The sequence below is a fragment of the Pleurodeles waltl genome, chromosome 4_1 (assembly GCF_031143425.1).
Source record: "Pleurodeles waltl isolate 20211129_DDA chromosome 4_1, aPleWal1.hap1.20221129, whole genome shotgun sequence".
Taxonomy (NCBI): domain Eukaryota; kingdom Metazoa; phylum Chordata; class Amphibia; order Caudata; family Salamandridae; genus Pleurodeles; species Pleurodeles waltl.
The window spans coordinates 167,630,688-167,655,755 of record NC_090442.1 but is presented as its reverse complement, the minus strand read 5'-3'; the positions used below and the strand labels follow the sequence as shown (position 1 = coordinate 167,655,755).

The window sequence follows — 25,068 nt, the reverse complement described above, 5'->3', positions numbered from 1 at the left end:
CGGTTTGTTGACTCCTAGGTATAAGATGTTACAATAGTCTACCCGGGATAAGATTGGTGCCTGAATGATGGTCTGTTGAGTGTAAAGGATCGAAAAATCCAAGAATGGGTTTGAAGCTTTGATTGAGTCCAAAACACATGCCTGCCACCAACTTCGCCTGCGCTTCAAAAGGTTAAAGTGCTGCCCAGTTTTGACAACGGTCTTGGGTCAAGGGGGAGGCCCAATAGAGGAGGGCCACCAATGGTCACCTAGAATTTTGGATCTTTTCGTAACGAAAGAATTTCTGTTTCACTTGTGTTCAATTGTAGACCTCTCTGCAACAGCAAGTATCACCCCGTGAAAATTGGCCAGGTCTGACATGAGGTTGTCAGGAAAAGAGCACAAGCTGGGTGCCATCCACAGGACAGGACACCAGCGCAAGGCCCAACGATTTCACATCCTGGGCCAAATTTGGATGTAAATATTAAAAGTTGGGCTCAAAAAAGAGCCATGGGGAACACCAGGGCGCAGAGTATGCCGTTGGAAACTGTGGGGACGGGTGGGGGGGGGTTAATACCCTGAATAGATCACTCCATAAGAAAAGAGGTGAACCAGGACAGTGCAGATCTGCCTATGCTAATGTCCTGTAGGAACTGGTGCAGGATTTTATGGGACACGTATCAAATGATGCACTTAAGGTTAAGTTCAGCAGGATCAAACTCCTTGCTATGCATCAGCCCAAAGCTGTTCTGATAGGTGTCAAAAATGTGGTTCTTCTAGAAATGTAATTCAGGTGGCATTGACACATCTCTCTGTTACCTTGCAAGAAAAGGCAGGAGAGGGACAGGGCAAAGGTTTTCAGGTTTGGAAGCATCCAAAGATGGTTGGGGGGTGGGGGGGGTGCAGGAGGGGGCAGGGAAGATAACCTAGGCAGGATCAAATCTGGGCAAGGTAGAGAGAGAGAGTCGTGAAGTTTGAGAAACACATCTGGCTTGAAGGGGTCAGCAAGTGAGCTTGATTTAACTTGGCTACAAAGAGTACGTAACTCGGACAAAAGCAAAGGAAGTAGAAAACTATGCAAGGGGGGGGGGAGCAATGCTAGTAAAGCCATCAGGGCTCAATGCAATAGCGTTCGAGGTAAAGTTCACTTAAATATAATTCATTTTGCCAATAAAATACTCTCCTAACTTCTCACAGTGTGCATTGGAAGCTCCCATGGCATCCGCTGAAAGTACTAGTTTAGTAACACTGTGTAAAAGGTTAAAATTTATTTTGTTGTTGTTGCTACTCCTTATTTTACTTGCAAAATAGACTGCCTGAGATTTCAGAATCAGTTTGTGGTAGGACTTAATAGCGGCTCTATATTGTGTTTTTAACCCCTTTGATGCCAAGGACGAGCTGGTCTCGCCCTCGGCTGCAGGGTTTTCCTTTCCCTCAATCTCTTTCAGCATCCCTGCCACTAGACACCAGGGATTTGTTTTAGGTCAGTTTCATGTAGCGGGAGCTGCCCCTGGAGCAAGTGTCGCTCCCCTTTGGGGGGCAATACGTTGTATGCCATTTCTGCCCCCAAGGGGGCAGAAGCCATGGTGATGCCATGGATGTGTTTGTTTTTGTATGTTTGGGGGTGGCCCCTTGTGCAAGGGTCACCCCCCAAAAAGGCCACACAACTATTAGCCATTGCTGCCCCTCTTGGGGAGGGGTTGTCCGTCTCTTTTTTTTTTGTTGTGCTGGTGTCCCAGGTGTAGAGTGAATATGGAAAACGTTTTGCCTATCAATTTCTTTCAGTTGTTTATGAATGATGTATTTTCGGAAGAGGTTGTTCAGCTAACTAATTTGAATGCTGAGCAGTACTTGAGGGACAACACTGCCAGACTACGGCCACAGGTTACAGCTACCAGAGGATTCCCACAAATTTGGAAGAGTTGATAAAACTCTTGGGTTTAACTTTTTTGGTGGGGGTTGATAAGGAAGCCATCCCTGTCTTCATATTGATCTACTTGTCCCTTGATGGCACAGCTATATTTCCTGCAACCACAAGTCGTAATTGGTATATGCTTCTTCGTCAGATCACCTCGATTTTGACCGTCTTTAAGTTTAGGCCGGTCTTTGACAACTTAGTAGATTGTTTTCAGAGGTCTACGTTCCAGGAAAAGAAATAGGTGTGGACTAGTCTTTGGTCCTGTTCAAGGGTAGTTTGGTTTTTAGGCAGTACATTCCTAGCACAAGGGCACGGTATGGAATTAAATTGTATATGCGGTCTGAAATTGTACAGGATAGGTTTGTAATGTCCGGGTCTGCACTGGTAGGGATTGCATTACTGACCCCCCCCGGTGGTCCGCCCACTTTTGGAGTTAGTGAGAAAATTGTGTGGGAGCTTGGTAGACGACTGTTCATCAAAAGTCACCATTTGTATGTAGATAACTTCTACACCGGAGTGCAGTTGTTCGTGGAATTGTTCAGAGTGGACACGGTTGCTTGCGGCACAATCCGCTCTAACAGGAAAGGCTATCCAAGGGAGATTGTCTGTAAAAAAAAAAAAAAAAAAAAAATACATACTGTAAAGAAATGGCTCCCTGTTGCAGTTACCCCCCACTTTTTGCCTGATACTGATGCTGACTTGACTGAAAAGAGTGCTGGGACCCTGCTAACCAGGCCCCAGCACCAGTGTTCCTTCACCTAAAATGTACCATTGTATCCACAATTGGCACACCCTGGCATTCAGATAAGTCCCTTGTAACTGGTACTTCTAGTACCAAGGGCCCTGATGCCAAGGAAGGTCTCTAAGGGCTGCAGCATGTCTTATGCCACCCTAGAGACCCCTCACTCAGCACAGACACACTGCTTCCAAGCCTGTGTGTGCTGGTGAGAACAAAATGAGTAAGTCGACATGGCACTCCCCTCAGGGTGCCATGCCAGCCTCTCACTGCCTATGCAGTATAGGTAAGACACCCCTCTAGCAGGCCTTACAGCCCTAAGGCAGGGTGCACTATACCATAGGTGAGGGTACCAGTGCATGAGCATGGTACCCCTACAGTGTCTAAACAAAACCTTAGACATTGTAAGTGCAGGGTAGCCATAAGAGTATATGGTCTGGGAGTCTGTCAAACACGAACTCCACAGCACCATAATGGCTACACTGAAAACTGGGAAGTTTGGTATCAAACTTCTCAGCACAATAAATGCACACTGATGCCAGTGTACATTTTATTGTAAAATACACCACAGAGGGCACCTTAGAGGTGCCCCCTGAAACTTAACCGACTATCTGTGTAGGCTGACTAGTTCCAGCAGCCTGCCACACTAGAGACATGTTGCTGGCCCCATGGGGAGAGTGCCTTTGTCACTCTGAGGCCAGTAACAAAGCCTGCACTGGGTGGAGATGCTAACACCTCCCCCAGGCAGGAGCTGTAACACCTGGCGGTGAGCCTCAAAGGCTCACACCTTTGTCACAGCCCAGCAGGGCACTCCAGCTTAGTGGAGTTGCCCGCCCCCTCCGGCCACGGCCCCCACTTTTGGCGGCAAGGCTGGAGGGAACAAAGAAAGCAACAAGGAGGAGTCACTGGCCAGTCAGGACAGCCCCTAAGGTGTCCTGAGCTGAGGTGACTCTAACTTTTAGAAATCCTCCATCTTGCAGATGGAGGATTCCCCCAATAGGGTTAGGATTGTGACCCCCTCCCCTTGGGAGGAGGCACAAAGAGGGTGTACCCACCCTCAGGGCTAGTAGCCATTGGCTACTAACCCCCCAGACCTAAACACGCCCTTAAATTTAGTATTTAAGGGCTACCCTGAACCCTAGAAAATTAGATTCCTGCAACTACAAGAAGAAGGACTGCCCAGCTGAAAACCCCTGCAGCGGAAGACCAGAAGACGACAACTGCCTTGGCTCCAGAAACTCACCGGCCTGTCTCCTGCCTTCCAAAGATCCTGCTCCAGCGACGCCTTCCAAAGGGACCAGCGACCTCGACATCCTCTGAGGACTGCCCCTACTTCGAAAACACAAGAAACTCCCGAGGACAGCGGACCTGCTCCAAGAAAAGCTGCAACTTTGTTTCCAGCAGCTTTAAAGAACCCTGCAAGCTCCCCGCAAGAAGCGTGAGACTTGCAACACTGCACCCGGCGACCCCGACTCGGCTGGTGGAGATCCAACACCTCAGGAGGGACCCCAGGACTACTCTGATACTGTGAGTACCAAAACCTGTCCCCCCTGAGTCCCCACAGCGCCGCCTGCAGAGGGAATCCCGAGGCTTCCCCTGACCGCGACTCTTTGAATCCAAAGTCCCGACGCCTGGGAGAGACCCTGCACCCGCAGCCCCCAGGACCTGAAGGACCGGACTTTCACTGGAGAAGTGACCCCCAGGAGTCCCTCTCCCTTGCCCAAGTGGAGGTTTCCCCGAGGAACCCCCCCCTTGCCTGCCTGCAGCGCTGAAGAGATCCCGAGATCTCTCATAGACTAACATTGCGAACCCGACGCTTGTTTCTACACTGCACCCGGCCGCCCCCGCGCCGCTGAGGGTGAAATTTCTGTGTGGGCTTGTGTCCCCCCCGGTGCCCTACAAAACCCCCCTGGTCTGCCCTCCGAAGACGCGGGTACTTACCTGCAAGCAGACCGGAACCGGGGCACCCCCTTCTCTCCATTCTAGCCTATGTGTTTTGGGCACCACTTTGAACTCTGCACCTGACCGGCCCTGAGCTGCTGGTGTGGTGACTTTGGGGTTGCTCTGAACCCCCAACGGTGGGCTACCTTGGACCAAGAACTAAGCCCTGTAAGTGTCTTACTTACCTGGTTAACCTAACAAATACTTACCTCCCCTAGGAACTGTGAAAATTGCACTAAGTGTCCACTTTTAAAACAGCTATTTGTGAATAACTTGAAAAGTATACATGCAATTTTGATGATTTGAAGTTCCTAAAGTACTTACCTGCAATACCTTTCGAATGAGATATTACATGTAGAATTTGAACCTGTGGTTCTTAAAATAAACTAAGAAAAGATATTTTTCTATACAAAAACCTATTGGCTGGATTTGTCTCTGAGTGTGTGTACCTCATTTATTGTCTATGTGTATGTACAACAAATGCTTAACACTACTCCTTGGATAAGCCTACTGCTCGACCACACTACCACAAAATAGAGCATTAGTATTATCTATTTTTACCACTATTTTACCTCTAAGGGGAACCCTTGGACTCTGTGCATGCTATTCCTTAGTTTGAAATAGCACATACAGAGCCAACTTCCTACACATACCTTGAGGGGGGACAGTGCAGTGCCTTGCGGAATGATGAGCTGCTAGCTCTGAAATTTGCAGACAGGAGGGATGTCTACATGCTAACTACTATCCATGATGAGAGTACTTCACCTGTGGCTGTTTGGGATTAGGTTGCTGAAGTGCGCAAACATGAGTGCATTTTAGACTACAATAAGCACATGGGTGGTGTTGATAAAGTAGATGAGAGGTTGGAACCTTACACTGTTGTTCGCAAGGCTTACGTTTTTTTTTTTTTATATAAGCAATTAGCTATTCATCTTTTCCATTTGGCAACTTTTCATGCCTTTGTTGTGTTCAAGAATAGTTCTCCAGAGTCAAGGATGACATTTGTGAAATTTCAGGAGTCAGTGATAGAGAGCCTTGTTGTGGTGGAACAGGCAAGAGTTCCTAGACTAGCAGTGGTAGAGGATGTGGCTAGATTGAAAGATCGACACTTTCCTCATCACATTCCTCCCACTCCCAAAAAAAGACTGTCCCACTAAGAAATGTAGAGTCTGTACCCAAACAGGTATCCGGAGGAAGACTTGTATGTACTGCCCCGGTTGTCCTTCAAAGCCTGGGCTGTGTGTGGCTGGCTGTTTCAGGAGTTACCACACCCAAAATAATGTTTGGGAACTACTGTGAGCGTAAAATGCCTGTTTTATATTTTCATATATTCAGTTTCACGGTTGGCTTTACTGTTATGTATTTAGTTAGAGCTTTTGTGTTTGTACTTATTTCCAATTAGTTAGTGGTTTCTTTGTGGTTTAAAAAAAAAAAAAAAAAGTGATGCCCGTGTGCATGGAGTGGCACTTGGCTGTCGGTGTGTGTGTGTGGAGTAGCGCTTGGCTGGCGGTGTAAATAGTGACTTGCTGTTGTCCACTGCAACACACTGCTAATCAAATGCCAGTCCACACACTCCCATCAGCTGGTGTGATTGCTGTGTCAGGCATGTGGGCGTATGAAAGTGATGGGCCTTTGAATGGCGTCGTCTGTTAATGCGAGTGTTGTAATGTGCTGGACCTCCAGCTGGCGCCGTGAATGGTCTTATGCATGTCATGTATGAAACGTGTGTGAATGGATTGTAAAGCGGTTGGTGCCTTGTTGCGGCTTTACAGCTCACGAGCTGCAAATCATTGGTTCCGTTTTTTGGCCTTTCAGTTATTAACAGTGCATTTTATTTTTGTGAAATCTCTTGTTAATAAAAATGTATCTACTGAACCATCACTCACCCTTGTGCCAAATCCAACCAGTATGTGTGGTAATAATGGAAAAACCTGCTCCGCTGTAATCAGGCATCAAAGCACACGTGACATACTAGGTGTCTTGGGTGTGACCCCGATGATGAAGCATGCCACCAACTAGGTTGGTGACTGAGGTTTTTTTTTTTTAACATAACCCAAGTGTGTTTCTTTTCACAATTTTAGTGTCTGGAACATCACAGAAGGAAGTGGTCACATCAAAATGATCTATTACAAAGCTACCTGTTTATGCGGGGGGGCCAACACCTGTGTTTTTGGTCCAGAGTGCGGCGGTCATCTAGGGAAACCTATCAAACAGGCATTTTTTTTAAACTACACACCTGGTGAAGTCCAGGGAGGTGTGTCCCCCAACGTTTTCTTAACCATACCCCCTGCAAACCTCACAATTTGCTTAAAAAAAGCATATTTTCCTCAATTTTCTTTGTAGGATCACCCTACCGGCACAAATTACCTACCACCCAGCGTTCCCCTCAGTTTCCCAAGTAAAATTTTACCTCACTTGTGTGGGTACCCAAAGCAGAGCCAGCCTAAAAAGAAAAATGTATAAAAAGAAAATTGTGCTTATCAACTCGCTGTGCTATCCCCTCAATCGCTACATGTTTTTGGCCTTTTCTGGTTCCAGGCACCTGGGCCACCCACACAAGTGAGGTATCATTTTTAAATCGGCAGACCAAGGGGAACATTGGGTGGTAGGAAATTTGTACCAATCATTTGTGATCCAACAAAGAAAAGTGTGTAAAATGTGATTGTCTTAGCTATATTTGGAGGTTTGCAGGAGTCTCGGTAAGGAAATGATGGGGGATCCACGTAAGCCACACCTCCCTGGACTCATCCTAGTGTCTAGTTTTCAAAAATGTCTGGGTTTGGTCTGTTTCTCTAGATGACCGCCGTACCTGGGGCCAAAAACGCAGGCCACAGGCCCCCTCCTCCGTCCGCTGCAAAAACAGGTAGTTTTGTGATAGATAATTTTTGATGTGTCCACGTTGTGTTTTGGGGCATTTCCAACTGCGGGCACTGAGTCTACCCACACAAGTGAGGTACCATTTTTATTGGGAGACTTGAGGGAACACTGGGTAGAAGGAGGTTTGTGGCTCCCCTCAGATTCCAGAACTTCCCATCACTAAAATGTGAGGAAAAGGGTGTTTTTTTGCCAAATTTTGAGGTTTGCAAAGGATTCTGGGTAATAGAACCTGGTGAGAGTGCTGCAAGTCACCCCATTCCGAATTCTCCTAGAAGTCTAGTTTTCAAAAATGTATAGGTTTGCTAGGTTGCCTTAGGTGCCGGCTGAGCTAGAAGCCAAAATCCACAGCTAGGCACTTTGCAAAAAAAAAAAAAAAAAGACAAAAAAAAAAAACAGGTCAGTTTTAATTGGGAAAACGTGATGTATCCGCGTTGTGTTTTGGGGCATTTCCTGTTGCGGGCACTAGGCCTACCCACACAATTGAGGTACCATTTTTATCCGGAGACTTGGGGGAAAACACAGAATAGAGAACAAGTGTTGCTTCCCATTGTCTTTCTCTACATTTTCTCCTTCCAAATGTAAGGCAGTGTGTAAGAAAGAAGTGTATTTGAGAAATGCCCTGTAATTCACAGGCTAGTATGGGGACCCCCGAATTCAGAGATATGCAAATAATCACTGCTTCAACACCTTATCTTGCGCCCATTTTGGAAATTCAAAAGTTTCTTTGATACCTATTTTTGACTCTTTATATTTTACCAAATGAATTGCTGTATAGAATGAAAACCCATTGCAAGGTGCAGTTCATTTATTGGCTCTGGGTAACTATGGTTCTTAATGAACCTACAAGCCCTATATACCCGCAACCAGAAGAGTCCAGCGGATGTAACGGTATATTCTTTAAAAAAATCTGCCATAGCTAGAAAAAGAAAAGTTATAGAAGAAAACGTGGACAGAAATGCTCTTTTTTTCCACCTCATTTTCAATATTTTTTTTTATTTTAGCTGCTACTTTCGGTAGGAAAACCTTTAAGGATCTACACAAATGACCCCTTGCTGAATTCAGAATGTTGTCTACTTTTCAGAAATGTTTAGCTGTCCGGATCCAGCACTGGTTTCACACCCATTTCGGTCACTAACTGGAAGAAGGCTAAAAGGCACACCCAGAAATAAAAATAAAAAAAAGCATAGTAAAAATGAGGTATGTCCCAGTAAAATGTCAAAACTGTGTTGTAAAGAGTAGTTTTCTGATTCAAGTCTGCCTGTTCCTGGAAGCTTGGAAGATGGTGATTTTAGCACTGCAAACCATTTGTTGATGCCATTTTCAAGGGGGGGGGGGAAAAACACATGCTTTCTTCTGCAGCCCTTTTTCCCCATTTTCTGGAAAAAACACGAAGTTTTACCTGTATTTTGGCTAAGTTCTTGGTCTCCTCCAGGGGAGCCTACAAACTCTGGATACCTCGAGAATATCTCGGATGTTGGGGAAAAAGAAATAAAATAAAAAAAATAAAAAGGGACCCAAACTTGACGTAGGTAGCTTAGGTGGACAAAAAGTTTAGCTACCTAAACTATCACTGTTTACAAGATTCCTCTCAAGGGTACATAGAACCACTGCCCACTGAGGTGACATGCAGCCACTGACAACGCAAATTCATCAACTATCGCAAATAGCCACAGAAGAGAAGAGTCCTGGGAGAAGACGTTAGACTTTAGTTAGAGTTGTGAGAGTGAAATTAACCACCTGTTCAAGTTATTTCAGGAAGAAGAAAAGGACCCCCTTAAACTTCAGTATTATCCAAACTCATGAGTGCTGCCCATGTTGAAAATACTTTAAACATATTGGCAAAATCCTGGTGAACAGCCATCGAAGTTTAATACCTCAAATGATACATGGATCACAAGCATGATTTGTGTGACAAGAGAAGAAAGAGAGGGACTGGTTAAACTCTCTGGGAAGCCTTACTGAATGTGAAAGGCATTGTGCAGGATATACATTAAGTTTCCTGAGAAATTCTGGATTAGGAATCACCCAAAATAAAAAATAAATAAAAAAAGATAAATGATTCAATACCAAACACTTTGATCGTTTAGAATTACTGACATAAGGCAAGCGTGCTTATTGTCTCTACTACTGTTTCTACCAGTGTCAGCTCCACAATCAATGTCATAGTAACAGCTGATTTGCTTTTTTTCACTATATTGAATCCAATTTGAAATCATTTGATCTAGACTAAATGCGACTTTACAAATAGCCTATAGGGAAATGATTGGGCTTGTGCGAGGCGTGTGTTCTATTATTCTTGCCTATTTGGCCTCATGTTACTCATATGATAGCAGCTCTGCATTAATGATATCGGGATAATGGTTACTGGGCCTTATCAGATTACCTGCTGATCATTTTTAGGTCTTGACTGCGACAGCGCATCACTACATGTAAATGCAGCGCCTTCAGGATTGAATGAGCTCATGAAATGGCTTCAGACAGACACTGAAAAGGCTGGGGTGCTGGAGAAGAGGAAAAGCCCTAAAAATGCTGCACGAAACAGGTATGGAGGGTGTTAGAGAAATGGTCCTAATTAGGAAAAAAATTAAACCAGTACACAGGTATTTCCTAGTGAGAGGAGACTGAACTTTCATGGTTGATAGTGTAAACAGGGCCAACATTTCTGATTTTAAACTGTTGAGTAGGCTCTTATTTCAATTACAGTGGGACCATTGCCCTTTGTTTAGCCCCTTTAATAGTAGAGGCCTCTCATTCTCCTTACAGCAGACCTCTGTAAAACGTAAACCCCCAAAAAGCTTTCCATTACCTCTGCTTCCAAGTACAAAACCGATGCAATTTTCCAACATCTCTCATTCCCACAAAGTCTCAGCTAAATGATTACAGGTTTGGGTTGATACTAGTCCACGGCCTAGGATGTCCTCACAGAGCCAAGTTCCGCCCTTACCTCAGAGGCGCTGCTTTCTACTGACTATTGGACTGACGAGGACCTGGAGGTCCTTTCACTTTCCGTACATTAAGAATCTTGAGTTCTGCATTACAGGAGTCAGTGCGTGGGAAAACCGCAACAGGGCACAGGAAAGTGGAAGCTGGTGTGCATTAACGATTACTCATCAGGAAAAGAAACTGCCTGTGGTGAATTTGGTAGGGCAATAATCAGCAGATTAGTAGTCTTAGAAACAGGAACGTCTTCAGGATTTTTTTTTGGGGGGGGGGACAAGGCCAAACGCATTTTGGGGTCCCCTGTTCACAACCGCTTTAAATTTAGGATCCAGTTTCAGCTCTTTCATGCAGTCTTTAGCCAGGTCACTGGCAGAGCACAGGCACACATCTACATTTTAAGTGGATTTACATCTAATATTAAGGGATAGTGACGTGTGTTTACGATACTGTAAAAGGGCTGCAGCTCACTAATATTACTGCAAATAAACTCTGGGACGCCCTAAATTTCTCATATCTGAGGATATGTTTTGATCTAAAATAAATTTGCTATGGCTGTTGCATGAAACATCAACACAGCATGTCGCTGCAAACTGTCCTTAATAGAAGCTCATGCATCACCCACGATAAAAATCCATTAAAAGGAAAGCGGCAATGAAAACATTTTTTTTAAGAATTCCCAAGGTAATCCGGGCAAAACTCTTCATAGAACAGAGCTGGCATTAAAAAGGGGCCCCCTTGAAAGCGTGTGGCACTCTGCCCGTGGCTTAAAACGTCGCTGGACAGGAGCACTCCTGCCATCATTGATTGAACAGTACTTGTGCTACGCTATTCAGAACCTGTAACTATTTAGCAGTGTGCTGGCGAGCAGAAAGCAGAATCTGAAATGTTGGAACGGGTACAATGCAATATAAAGAAAGCTGATGCATACTGGAAGCTCAGCACACAGCAGCACACTGACACAAAACACCCCCCCACCCACCCCCCCCACCCCCACACACACACATCTTTGACGGCGGATGGAGCGAACACTTTCGAGAGCATTAGTGTTTATTCACTGAAATAACACAAGGAATGTGTGAACATGTTTCCAGTCTCCGTGTAGATCGATGAACCATTCAATGACCACTGCTGGGCCAGTGGTCATAAATACCTTCAGACACCCCGTTATCCCTCATATTCTGTGTCTGATTTCTTTCCGAAGGCAGGTGCCTTTCCTGTCCCGACTCCCCCGGCCAGGTCCTCTTTCCTGTACCTAGTCTACTCCTCCACATCACCACCATGCCTCCTCACGTTACTCATTTGTACCCGGCCTCGCTGACGTGGCGGTACAGCCGCCCGCACAGGTGCGCGATAGGAAGCACGACGAGTAAACAAAGGAGTGACGGCCGCGTGGCCGCGCGCGGGTCGGGCACTGGGCTCGTGTCTACAGTCTCGCGCGGCCTCCCGACCAAAGGAGTCTAGGGCTGAAGGGGTCACCTCCCGGTCCGTCCGGGGGCGTGTGTAGCGACACTGGCTTACACCCAAGTCTGGGGGAGGTCTACACACACGGTCACGCAAAAGCAGGTTTCAAATCACGACAGTAACATGTATATTGTTTGGGGCTAAGAGCACGTCTAAAAGGAGATAACGAATAATCCTGCACATCCAATTGATAGCTATGGGAGCCAATTATCGAATTGGGGGCTGCCAGGGAGAAGCTGCAGCTACCGCTGGCTTACCCTTTAATACCACTGAAGCGGCCCCTGCTACCCCTACAAACAGGAGCCATGAAGGCAGTGCCAGGAAGAGAAAGTACAAATGTCTGAGAGCCCCTGTACTTCGCACCGGTTGCTTAGCCTCTAGACACAGCAGTAAATAAAAAGCTATTGAGACACTAAGGCTGTGTCAGTGTCAAGCTGGTGGTGTCAGTGTCAAGCTGGTGATGTCATCAAGTGTCAAAGGATGCGTGATGTTACTTTTGCAACTTGTGGCACTTTGGTGAATCGAAGTCCATGCCCGAAGCACATCCGGTGTGTGGTTTGGCAGAAACACACTGTAAGGATAGTCTCGTGTACAAGCCAGCGGGAAAAACGTGGGGCAAAACACTGTTGCAGTCTTCTCGTAACATTTCTTATGCAAGAAAACCAGCACGGCCTGTGCTGCAAGGACCACAATTATTTCACAAGTGTCCCATAGAGTAATCTCCTAACCCACGACCTGAGGACAAATTCTTCTAGCTCTGGGCTTTCATTTCATGACAACTGCCCACTGCAGTGCAATTCTGAAGAGACCAGCGGCTGCGAAAGAAAAGAGACGTAGTCTAGTTGCTACGCTTCCAATTTAGGAGCATTCCTGTAAGTTCCCTGTGTCAACAGTAAATGTGCGAAACGTAATGACACTTTACAAACGTATTGTTCAGTGCTGGTGCTACACCGCTGGGATCGCACAATGTAAATAGGGATGCATTCAAAAAACTACTTTTGCTCGTGTTGGTCGGTGCAGATTTCAGTTTTATACTGGGCTCTCATTGCAAATGATGGCGCGTATCTGCGCTGGCAGCGTTTATGTTGTCTGGCCCTAGTGCGAGCTGAGGAAACCGTTGTCAGTTCGGATTCATAGAACAAATCTGACTCACGCAACGGGCAACAATGATTTGTAACAGAAAAGCAAAGGGTATTCCTATTGACATGACGGGTGGTTTCAACCAGAGAATGAATAAGTAGTTTAGAAAAAAAAATGTCTTCCATCCTACCTGGGCCTTCCCGAGTCTGCTCCAGAACAGCGACATAATGCGGTCATAAGTGGCCACGGCCCTAATATGCCTGCGGTGGCAACAGCAGACAATTTCCTCTTTTATTGCATTGCTTATGCCTCAATGGTTATGATGCCGTAAAGGCTCATTCTTTTAGAGTAACAAACACGTGTTGTTTATACAGTGTATTTATACGTAACATTTTAAATAGAGCCGTTTTGTATGCAGGTATTGCTGCCCAATCTAAGATGGCACTCGCTCCAGGGATCCTGGGAGAGCTTAAACTGGAGCTAACCATGTCAAGATCTGAACCCGTCATGTGCAGGTCACACTAAAAAAGAAATAAAAAATAAATAAAAAATAAAAAACTCAGCAGCGTGCTCAACCCAGCGAGCGTTATTTGAACACGTAGATAGGGATTGAACGGTACATTTTGCAAAGTTGCTATCTAACAAATAAGAGACACACACATACAACCAGTATGTGTGGTACATAAGCATTTCTATCATGTGACTAAGCGCCCTTAAGCGACATCAGATTATTATGCTCTCAGACTGAGCATCACATTCATTAGCATTAACGCCAACGCCATGCTAAGATTGCGATGTTACCGCCTGTGACATCACTTCGTTTAATGTAAGCGCATATTTTGCATTATAGCGAATTCCCCTACTTTTAGGAGTTATGGACTAACATGGAGGCGCAGGGTTTGCTATCCTACTCATCCCCCAATCCAATCCGCTGCTAAGGGTGCACTATTAACCACTGAGTAATAATGAGTTGGAGCAAATACGTACAGAACTGGCTCGAGAAAGAAATACATGCACACACCGGGAAAGAAAGGCTGGGTGAAGAGGCGCCCAAGGAGAGAGGGAGAGAGCACGGAAAGAATAAAACCGGGAGACGGGGTAATAGAGAAGGGTAGAAAGAGAGGGCACAGAAAGGAAGGGGAGTAAAACAAAACAAAAAAAACGACAGAGGACTTGTACAAGGGAGGAGGGACAAAATTTGGAGAAGGATGCAATAGCACAGACTGAAAGACAAACACCAGAGAACCGAGGGGATAGTGGGGGCAACAAAGATAACTGCGGCTACAAATGTTACTTCGAGACACAGACGGCCCGCTGACTGGGTCCGAGAGGTCTTGGCTCCGTGTTCCACCAGAGGGCAGAGTCACAAGTGCTCAGTTATCTCTTCATCGGTCACGGGATCAGGATCCAGGCCTAGATCTGATGAGTCCCAGGGGGTGAAGGGCGAAAAGTCCCTTCCAAATAAAGGGATGATTATGGGCAAAAGTGAGAAAAACAAAACTGTAGTAAGCACTTGGGTATTTTAAAGGGGCTTTATATGCTGCTGCAAGTAACAGCCAGCCATGAAATGATGAGGGGCCATCTTTACCCGCCTGGATTCAAACACTAGCCTCCATGCTGAGAACATCTATAAAAGACTGCATTAATCAAAAGTATATGCAATGGCTTTTAAAGAAACATATTAGATTACACGGAAATGAAAAAAAAATCTAAAGAGAGAACAAAAACTGAGAAGAGGCAACAAGTCAATCAATAAATCAATCAGAGATTTGTAGAGAGCGGCTAATCACCCATAGGGTCTCAAGGCGCTACTTGCGGATGTGCTGCTCAGTCAAAGAGACAGGTCTTGAGGTCCTTCCTGAACTGCTTCAGTGATGCGGTCTGCCTGAGCTTGAGAGATAGTGTGTTCCAGGTCCAGGCTGCTAGGAAGGAGAAGGATCTTCCTCCTGATGTGCTTTTCCGGATCTTGGGGGATGACTGCGAGGGCGAGCTGGGAAGAACGAAGATGCCTGTTGGGTACGTAGAAGATGAGGCAGTGGTTGAAGTATGCCGGACTTATGTTGTGCAGGTGTGGATCAGAAGATTTTTTTGTGATGCACTTGTTGACTAGGAGTCAGTGTAGGTCTCTGAGGTGGGAGGAGATGTGGCTGTGCCTGGGGAGGTCTAGGATGAGTCTGGCTGCTGCATTCTTTGAAGCCTTGCTTGAAGTTTCTTGGTGATACCGGCATAGAGTGTGTTGCCGTAGTTTAGTTTGCTAATGATGAGTGTGGGTGACTTTCTTCCTCGTGTTGGAGGGAATCCACTTGAAAACCTTCCGCAGGACTCAGAGGGTGTGTAAGCATGACGAAGAGACAGCGTTGACTTGGCAGGTCATGAACAGAGATAAGTCCAGGATGATGCCCAGGTTGTGTGCATGGTCTGTGGGGATGGGGGGGCATTTCCCAGAGCGGTGGGCCACCAAGAATCATTCCAGGCAGAAGGGGTGGAGACGATTAAGAGGATCTCTGTCTTGTCCGAGTTGAGTTTGTGGCAGCTGGTTTCTATCCAGGAGGCGACTGCTCTCATCCCATTGTGGAAACTTCTCTTGGCCATTGTAGAGTCCTCGGACAGGGAAAGGATCAGTTGGGTGTCATTGGCGTAGGATACTATGTTTAACCCGTGTTTGATGATCTTGGCAAGAGGGGTGTAGATGTTGAAAAGCGCCAGGCTGAGTGAAAATCCTTGGGGCACTCCGTTGCATGTGTCTCTGGGTTCCGACGTGAATAGCGGTAGTCTGACACACTGTTCTTCTGGTGAGGAAGGGCCTGATCCAATCCAGGACTTTCTCGGATGCTGGCGTTGCGTACTCTGTCGCAGAGGGTAGCATGGGAGACGGTGTCAAATGCAGCGGAGAGGTCAAGGAGGATGAGTGCGGCCGTGTCCCCGCAGTCCAGTATAATGCGTATGTCGTCTGTGGCTGCTAGGAGTGCGGTTTTAGTGCTGTGGTCGCTTCTGAATTGGGATGTGTCTAGGATACGGTGTGTCTTGAGGAATTCAGTGAGTTTCTGGTTGATGGCCTCCCCTGTTACCTTGGCTGGGAACGGGAGCAGAGAGATGGTTCTGTAGTTCTTCTGCTCCCTTGGGTCGGCAGTGGGTTTCTTGGAGTAGCAGGTTGATCTCGGAGTGCTTCCAGTCTGAGGGGAAGGTGGCGGTCTCTGCAGAGCTCCGGTGCTGTGGTGGCGCTGGCCAGGTTGAAGATGTGATGAGGGCATGGATCCAAGGGTGCTCTAAGGTGGAAGGAGTTCATCAGTCTTTGGATGTCCTCTTTGGTGATGAGGTCCAGGATCTGGTGAGGTGCTAAGTGTGTGGTGTGAGTGATGCTGGCAGGTTTTGGTTCCTGAAGCCTTCAATGATGTCCTGTATTTTTCGGTGAAAGAAGGTGGCAAGGTCGCTGCAGAGGTCTTGGGAGGGAGGGATGGATGGATGGATGAGGTGCGCTGTTGGCGCAATCCGATAACCAGAGATGTAGATTGCGTGCAGCTTTGTTAGCATCCGGTGTGAAGAATGTGGAAATGGGAAGAATAGATGAGATATGTGGCTCAGGAAAGGGTGGTGGGAATGGAGTGAGAAAGAAAGGTGTGGTTAATACTAAAAAGAAGAGAATAACGTAAAGAGGGGGCCAAAGAGAGATGAGGAGGTAAGAAGAATGGAAATAGGTGGAGGGGCTGGATATCCTCTCAACCGCCACACAATGTCTTAAGCTTCTGCCAACTGCTCAGAGCAAATTCTTATCTCACCAGGAGCTGCTCATTGCAGAGTCCTATCCCACTGGCGACTGCTCGTAGCAGAGTCCTATCCCACTGGCGACTGCTCGTAGCAGAGTCCTATCCCACTGGCACAAACAGTTAGGAGCACACCTGCCTAACATCCCAGCAAATAATCTGCCCCATTGCATCATGATAAATGTAGTTTCCTCAAAAAACGAACTCCGTTACTTTTAAATATTTCACCTCTAAATAGGTGCAGCCTTTGCTGTGCATCTCTGGACACGTGTTTCTGGGTTAATCCCTTCTTCAGCAGAGAACAAGTTTGGGGGAGCTGGAAATGCTGCCATTAATCATCCGGTTTCAATACCTCTTCACTGGCATGCTCCAGAGCTCGTCAGCCCACTGGCTCAAGGGAGCCTTTTTAAAGTCACAAACAGTTAGGAGCACACCTGCCTAACATCCCAGCAAATAATCTGCCCCATTGCATCATGATAAATGTAGTTTCCTCAAAAAACGAACTCCGTTACTTTTAAATATTTCACCTCTAAATAGGTGCAGCCTTTGCTGTGCATCTCTGGACACATGTGTTTCTGGGTTAATCCCTTCTTCAGCAGAGAACAAGTTTGCGGGGTGCTGGAAATGCTGCCATTAATCATCCGGTTTCAATACCTCTTCACTGGCATGCTCCAGAGCTCGTCAGCCCACTGGCTCAAGGGAGCCTTTTTAAAGTCACAAACAGTTAGGAGCACACCTGCCTAACATCCGATGATTAATGGCAGCATTTCCAGCACCCCGCAAACTTGTTCTCTGCTGAAGAAGGGATTAACCCAGAAACACATGTGTCCAGAGATGCACAGCAAAGGCTGCACCTATTTAGAGGTGAAATATTTAAAAGTAACGGAGTTCGTTTTTTGAGGAAACTACATTTATCATGATGCAATGGGGCAGATTATTTGCTGGGATGTTAGGCAGGTGTGCTCCTAACTGTTTGTGTCCTATCCCACTGGCGACTGCTCGTAGCAGAGTCCTATCCCAGATGCGACTGCTCGCAGCAGAGTCCTATCCCACTGGCGACTGCTCGCAGCAGAGTCCTACCCCAGATGCGACTGCTTGCTGCAGAGTCCTACCCCAGATGCGACTGCTCGCTGCAGAGTCCTACCCCAGATGCGACTGCTCGCTGCAGAGTCCTACCCCAGATGCGACTGCTCGCTGCAGAGTCCTACCCCAGATGCGACTGCTCGCTGCAGAGTCCTACCCCAAATGCGACTGCTAACTGCAAAGGCCCATCTCAGATGCAACGTCTAACGACAAAGTCCTATCCAACTGGTGGCTGCTCACTGCAAAGTGTTATCCCACCAGCTGCTGTTCAGTGCAAAGTCTTATCCCACTAGTGGCTCCTCATTGTAAAGTCCTATCCCACCAGTGGCTCCTCATTGTAAAGTCCTATCCCACCAGTGGCTCCTCATTGTAAAGTCCTATCCCACAGATGGTTGCTCATTGCAAAGTCCTATCCCACCAGGGGCTGCTAAGTGCAGTCTTATCCCCTCAGTGACTGACTATATTAGCAGAAAACACTGTCTATAGGGTATCAAACAGACTCTCACATACACCACCACAAACCAGGACCTGTTATTTTAAACTAACGAGGACGCACATGTAGATGGATGTCAAAGACTTCAATCATTAACAGAGAACTTCGATAAAACGTATAGCGAGTCAAGGTTTCTTAAGTATCCAACAGTTTCCTTTTTTTCTTCCAGTCTGACACAAAATAAATCTTTCTACAGAACTACTGAATGTTCAAGTAAAACAGGAGGACACAATGCAAAATGTCTCTGTACCATCTAGCCAACACTTAAAGGCAAGAAATAAGCCTCTTTCTCCGTGCTACAATGAAACTTTATGGTCTTGGTTAATGACTGTTGAAACTGGCCTTTAAGGGGGATGGGGTAACCTAGAAAGAATAGATCATTTTCACTTGAAACCACCGCTGTCTATCCACTTTTCATCTACACGAGTAAACTACTTAAATAACTTTAGGTTAAAGCATCTACTTTAAAAAGACATTTGAATCGAGGAAAATCCGGGTTTAAATCAAGGTTGATTCACAGCCATACGCCCTCATCAAGGATACTAACAGTGGAACCACAGAGACTGGATCATTTTAACAACCCTCATTACTGCACCAAGAAACACAAAGATATGAAACAAACAATAAACGTGATTTATCATCCCTTCTTCAAGGAACTTTGGCAACAAGTGGAAGCACAATTGGCAGACCCATGGATGAACGTGGCTCTTGGTAATATAGTGACATTACAAGGCGTGTTACCTAAACTGATCCCCCAGAGGAACGCATATGTGAAACAATTGAAGGCATCCAATCAGTTACCCTAGAAGTTAGGCATTTGCCCCACCTGAGCAAGCTAATCCAGCATTACGAAGTTTGCATCTTATGGCACCGTTTTGTCTCCACAAAAACACTATCTAGTCAACAGTAGGACTCAGCAGAACATTTTGCAAATTCACCGAGATAGCCAAACAAGATGAAGATGTCCAGAAAGCCCATCTGTGGACTTGGACAGGTAGTACTTTCCTGCATTATCAAAGCTACGAAGAGCGTGCTTATCTGCAGCATCTAGCAGCATCCATTAAACAAGCGTGGCTTTGAGAGTCACAAGCAGTACTCCAAATCTTTCCCTCATGTGACGTTTTAGCAGGACACTTAGTGGAAGAGTCTCTTCACTGGTGTATACTCTCAACCACCAAGGAGAAACATCTACTGTGTTAGCACTACAACCCATCTTTCACAATTCCACCTGTTGGTATGTGGACAATTACAAAGCATGAAACGGAATCAGCCATGCATGCATAGACATTGCGTAATCTAACTAAGAAGTATATAGGAACTGAATTTGGACATACATGGGGCCCAGACTTTCCCTATTTTCTGTCCGCTCGACTTGCAGAAGCACAGTAAAACCCAATCCACATTAATGGAAGTATTTCAATGTCAACTACTTACTTTACGTTACCCAAACTACTATGAGGTGATGGAGAGGAGATGATGGGAGACCTGCATTGGTCCTCGCCGGTTCTGGTTACTCTCCTGCACTGACTCTTCCACCCACTTCCTGGCACTTGTGTCCATCCAATTCTCCTTACCGCCTCTACTAATCTATATGTGGGACTCTGGAATTATGCGGCGATGGAGGGCAAAGTTGTGTGTGTTGGTTTAAGAAAATGACGAAGCAAATGAAAGGAAAGTACTTAATTTAGGAAATTAGGATAAAATGATGTGCTACTTTCCCTGGCTTCTTGATTTGGCTATTCTGACATCTTGACACACTGATCCACACATAATCCCAGAGCTATACAAATACATCAATTTCTTAAGTAAACTGCACCCTTTCAGGAAAACATATTGAAAATATCATTTAGTAACAATTAATGATTTTGACTTGCAGCACCGGAACGATGTCATATTAGCGTTGTCCATTCTACCGCCCCCTACGAAAGTATAATATGTTGTGTTAAATGTACACAATATACTTAGGAGAAACAAAATATAGCTCTTATTCTGCTGATCCCAGTCTGGTTTCAAATATTTTCTTCGGCTTCAGGTTTGTCCCATGTTTAAGTTATAGGGTCTCTGGCTGCACCACTTCCATTAAGAAGCAGCCGTAGAGCCAGCATTAATATTGCATATTTATTATGCAAGCAGGACCTTAAGATTTAGGATGTTCCAACTTTAAACGAGATGAAACGTTTCTGCAATTCTTCTACGGTCTATGTGGCCTCGCAAATATGCTATTGCTTTGAACACTGTGTGATGTAAACATGAATTCGCATGACTGGTGAAACCAAAACATTCCCAGGAGAAGGAAATTATTATTTCCACCGTGGTCGATTACGTTTAAGCATAAAGTTCTTCATTCGTGCTGTGAACGTAACAATTCCCACCTTTAGTTTATCAACACAAACCGATATTATCAGCCGTACAGCATAACTGTTACCTATTTGAATATGGCAAAGCTAACAGATGCCCAGTTGTTTTTGCAAAGTGCCTGAAGCACTGTCGTGCTATATGCAAAGTTTCAATATATTTTGAAGTCCGCAGATCTATAAACATTTGTCTTTTTCATAAATGGGTATATTATGCTCCAAATTACGGATTGTGTAGCAAGCAGTGAATCACACAATTTCAGTGGCCTTATCTGTAGTCAAAGGATTGCTTACACGCTTTTTGGAAACGTAACAGAAAAAAACCCAAACTATCTTTTAACAACGCCTTTAAACATGCACCTTTCCCCCTTCCAAGTAGCTCAGGTATTTTTAATGACTGCGTTACACATCTTTTCCATTTCTCTTCTGTGTGTTTCTGTTGGGACTCCTACAGGTCATGGTAGCTGCTCCGACTTACACTTTGCTTTCAGAATTGAAATCACTATGTATCTGATTTTCAATTAACAACTCACATAATAATTGACTTACAGCAGGGCCTGAGAAATTATGCGATAGGAAAGGGACAAATTATGCGGCACGTTTTGTTAAATTCTGCAGTAAGAAAGGCAAATAATGATGGGTAATGTGTCTCTTTTTATTATAGTAGTACTACATTACTTTATCTTTTTGACTCATGTTAATAGTGTCTAGCGAAAGGTTTCACTTAATTAGTATCATTACAGCACTAAGAAATTGACACTTGACCAGTTCGAGCTTTGTCAAGGTCCTTCCACTCCGCGGCAACACATGTTGCTGCATTTTCAGTACCGTTTTAGGTAGAAAGTTTTTGTTAAAATCTTAAGACTGTGCAGCAGACGATGGATTATTTGGGGCCGCAGAATCACCTAATTCCAGTGACTTTGCCACGAAAGGTATATATGTTTAACATTTTCGATGCAGAAGGACTTCCATGAAAGAACACATACCAACAATCCTGATTTGGACAGAAGACTCCCAATTATTCTGTAAGCCAAAGATGATTGTATTTTTCTCTCCAGTTTACATCTTTCTCCATACCAAAATACCGTAAAAGGGAAATCACCCCCCACCCCTCCAAATGTGTTTCCATTAAACACCCCTCGTAGCTAACCACAAAGGTAGTCACAATATTTATTTTACTTTGAAATTCTTCAAATGGAGTTTTAGGACTTAACTTTCCAAAATGTTAACTGAGCATCCCCAACCCCCACATTTGCACCATCATTTACTCCTTTCTCTACTGGCATACGTGAGAGATTCATGAAGGGCAGCCGGGGTTCTTCTGGGCTATGGTGCGATGAAAGCGCAGGCTCTAGATAGAGGCTTGTGCTAGAACATTCCACACAGATAGGGAAGCCTCATCAGAATTTTATAAGTCGCACAATATGCACCTCAAGACGACGGACAACATGCACCCTTTAACACGATCTCAAACTACACGTCAAACTACACGTACCCCATAAAGAAGCAGAAACACTTAACAGGGCAGCTCACAGAAGCGTGTACTACAGATGTCACCGCCTCCTGCCACATCATTACGATGCACAGTGGCGTAAACCCCGCTCCGTACACCCTCTGGCAAGCGTGTCACGAAAAGAACCGTACTCGTGACAGACAGGAGCTGCCGTGACCTGGGGCTAGCTGTGTACCTAATAACGAGGACATCACCTTCTAGCGAGGTTCCCCTTTGGCCTCAATTCAGCTACCTCCCCTCAACTTTCACTTCTCACGTTCTACTGCTCACCTAGCCACAAGTCCCCCCTCTTCACCTCGGCCACTCTCTGCCACCCCACCGTCGGGGGTAGCCCCCTCCCGCTGCTGTCCAGTCCGGGGAGCCCTCATCACCTGTGCCCCCTCATCCCTTCTGTGTCCATTCAATCTCTTCTGCGGCCCCCACCCCTCCTGGGGTACCAAGTGCACCCTTCCACCTGCTCCTCCCCCGGTCTCCCTTCCCTTGCTTCCCCCATCATCCCCTCTCCGTGGTGCACTGCCTAGGGATTCCCATTTCTTCTTACCTGTCCGGGGGTCGAAGGTCACCACGAACACTGCCACGATCTGGTCGTGCTCGGCAGGGACCGCTCCAAGGACACCGGGCCGGCGGGGCAGGGGCACGGGCACAGGGGCACTCACGGCAGGCGGCTCGGCCCACTCCAGCAGCGGAGCCTCGTCCGCCTGCTCCGCCATGGCTGCTGTGGAGGTGTATCACCAGCACCGGACCGGAAGCGGGGGGCGGGAGCAGGGAGAGCTGACTCCGCCCTGCTCCGGGCCGCCCCGCCCACAAACAACACAGCGCAGAGCGGGGCATGGAGCACTTTCACGCACACGTCACTGCCGAAGCAGACCACGCCCCCTGCCGCCGCGTGGACCAGACCTTGTACACGGAAACCATAGCAACAAGGGCAGTTCTTTTGGAAGGACAGAAGGGGCCCAGAGCTCATTCACTTTGATGTTGTGTTAAATCAGTAAACAGCTCGTCCCTCGTAGCATGTGCCCCAGCTCAACGCTTCTCTCTCCCTGAGAACCTCTGCGATGGAAGCCTTAGAATTATGTGGTAATGGAGGATCAAATTTGAATCAGAGCTGATTTAATTTATGTGACTGAGGCACGATTGTTATGTTCCCCGTGTCTTTACATTGAAAAGTCAGAACTACAAGTCAGAAAATGCAAAGAAATACAAGCACTGGCAAAGCCTATACAGGGAGTGCAGAATTATTAGGCAAATGAGTATTTTGACCACATCATCCTCTTTATGCATGTTGTCTTACTCCAAGCTGTATAGGCTCGAAAGCCTACTACCAATTAAGCATATTAGGTGATGTGCATCTCTGTAATGAGAAGGGGTGTGGTCTAATGACATCAACACCCTATATCAGGTGTGCATAATTATTAGGCAACTTCCTTTCCTTTGGCAAAATGGGTCAAAAGAAGGACTTGACAGGCTCAGAAAAGTCAAAAATAGTGAGATATCTTGCAGAGGGATGCAGCACTCTTAAAATTGCAAAGCTTCTGAAGCGTGATCATTGAACAATCAAGCGTTTCATTCAAAATAGTCAACAGGGTCGCAAGAAGCGTGTGGAAAAACCAAGGCGCAAAATAACTGCCCATGAACTGAGAAAAGTCAAGCGTGCAGCTGCCACGATGCCACTTGCCACCAGTTTGGCCATATTTCAGAGCTGCAACATCACTGGAGTGCCCAAAAGCACAAGGTGTGCAATACTCAGAGACATGGCCAAGGTAAGAAAGGCTGAAAGACGACCATCACTGAACAAGACACACAAGCTGAAACGTCAAGACTGGGCCAAGAAATATCTCAAGACTGATTTTTCTAAGGTTTTATGGACTGATGAAATGAGAGTGAGTCTTGATGGGCCAGATGGATGGGCCCGTGGCTGGATTGGTAAAGGGCAGGGAGCTCCAGTCCGACTCAGACGTCAGCAAGGTGGAGGTGGAGTACTGGTTTGGGCTGGTATCATCAAAGATGAGCTTGTGGGACCTTTTCGGGTTGAGGATGGAGTCAAGCTCAACTCCCAGTCCTACTGCCAGTTCCTGGAAGACACCTTCTTCAAGCAGTGGTACAGGAAGAAGTCTGCATCCTTCAAGAAAAACATGATTTTCATGCAGGACAATGCTCCATCACACGCGTCCAAGTACTCCACAGCGTGGCTGGCAAGAAAGGGTATAAAAGAAGGAAATCTAATGACATGGCCTCCTTGTTCACCTGATCTGAACCCCATTGAGAACCTGTGGTCCATCATCAAATGTGAGATTTACAAGGAGGGAAAACAGTACACCTCTCTGAACAGTGTCTGGGAGGCTGTGGTTGCTGCTGCACGCAATGTTGATGGTGAACAGATCAAAACACTGACAGAATCCATGGATGGCAGGCTTTTGAGTGTCCTTGCAAAGAAAGGTGGCTATATTGGTCACTGATTTGTTTTTGTTTTGTTTTTGAATGTCAGAAATGTATATTTGTGAATGTTGAGATGTTATATTGGTTTCACTGGTAATAATAAATAATTGAAATGGGTATATATTTTTTTTGTTAAGTTGCCTAATAATTATGCACAGTAATAGTCACCTGCACACACAGATATCCCCCTAACATAGCTAAAACTAAAAACAAACTAAAAACTACTTCCAAAAATATTCAGCTTTGATATTAATGAGTTTTTTGGGTTCATTGAGAACATGGTTGTTGTTCAATAATAAAATTAATCCTCAAAAATACAACTTGCCTAATAATTCTGCACTCCCTGTAGGTGGCTCCTTTGCGAGCTACTGGCTTAGCTAATGCTTTTTGCCGATGATGTGCAGCATGGGCAAACAGAAATGTTTTTTTTCCGATGCTGTGCAGCGCAAGGAAAAATAACGCAATGACATGTAGGAGCGCTTGCATGCATACATGT

The 25,068-nt window shown here is 45.9% G+C and overlaps 1 protein-coding gene across 1 annotated transcript in view; it reads right to left on the bottom strand.

The window, feature by feature from the left end:
* Positions 1-22,921, bottom strand: part of DENND11 (DENN domain containing 11) — a 139,223-nt gene extending 116,302 nt beyond the window's left edge. Inside the window, exon 1 of the mRNA XM_069227973.1 lies at positions 22,678-22,921. Coding sequence (XP_069084074.1) covers positions 22,678-22,846 — 169 coding nt within the window. The 5' untranslated portion in view covers positions 22,847-22,921. The remainder of the gene's footprint in view (positions 1-22,677) is intronic.
* Between the last annotated feature and the right edge of the window lie 2,147 nt (positions 22,922-25,068).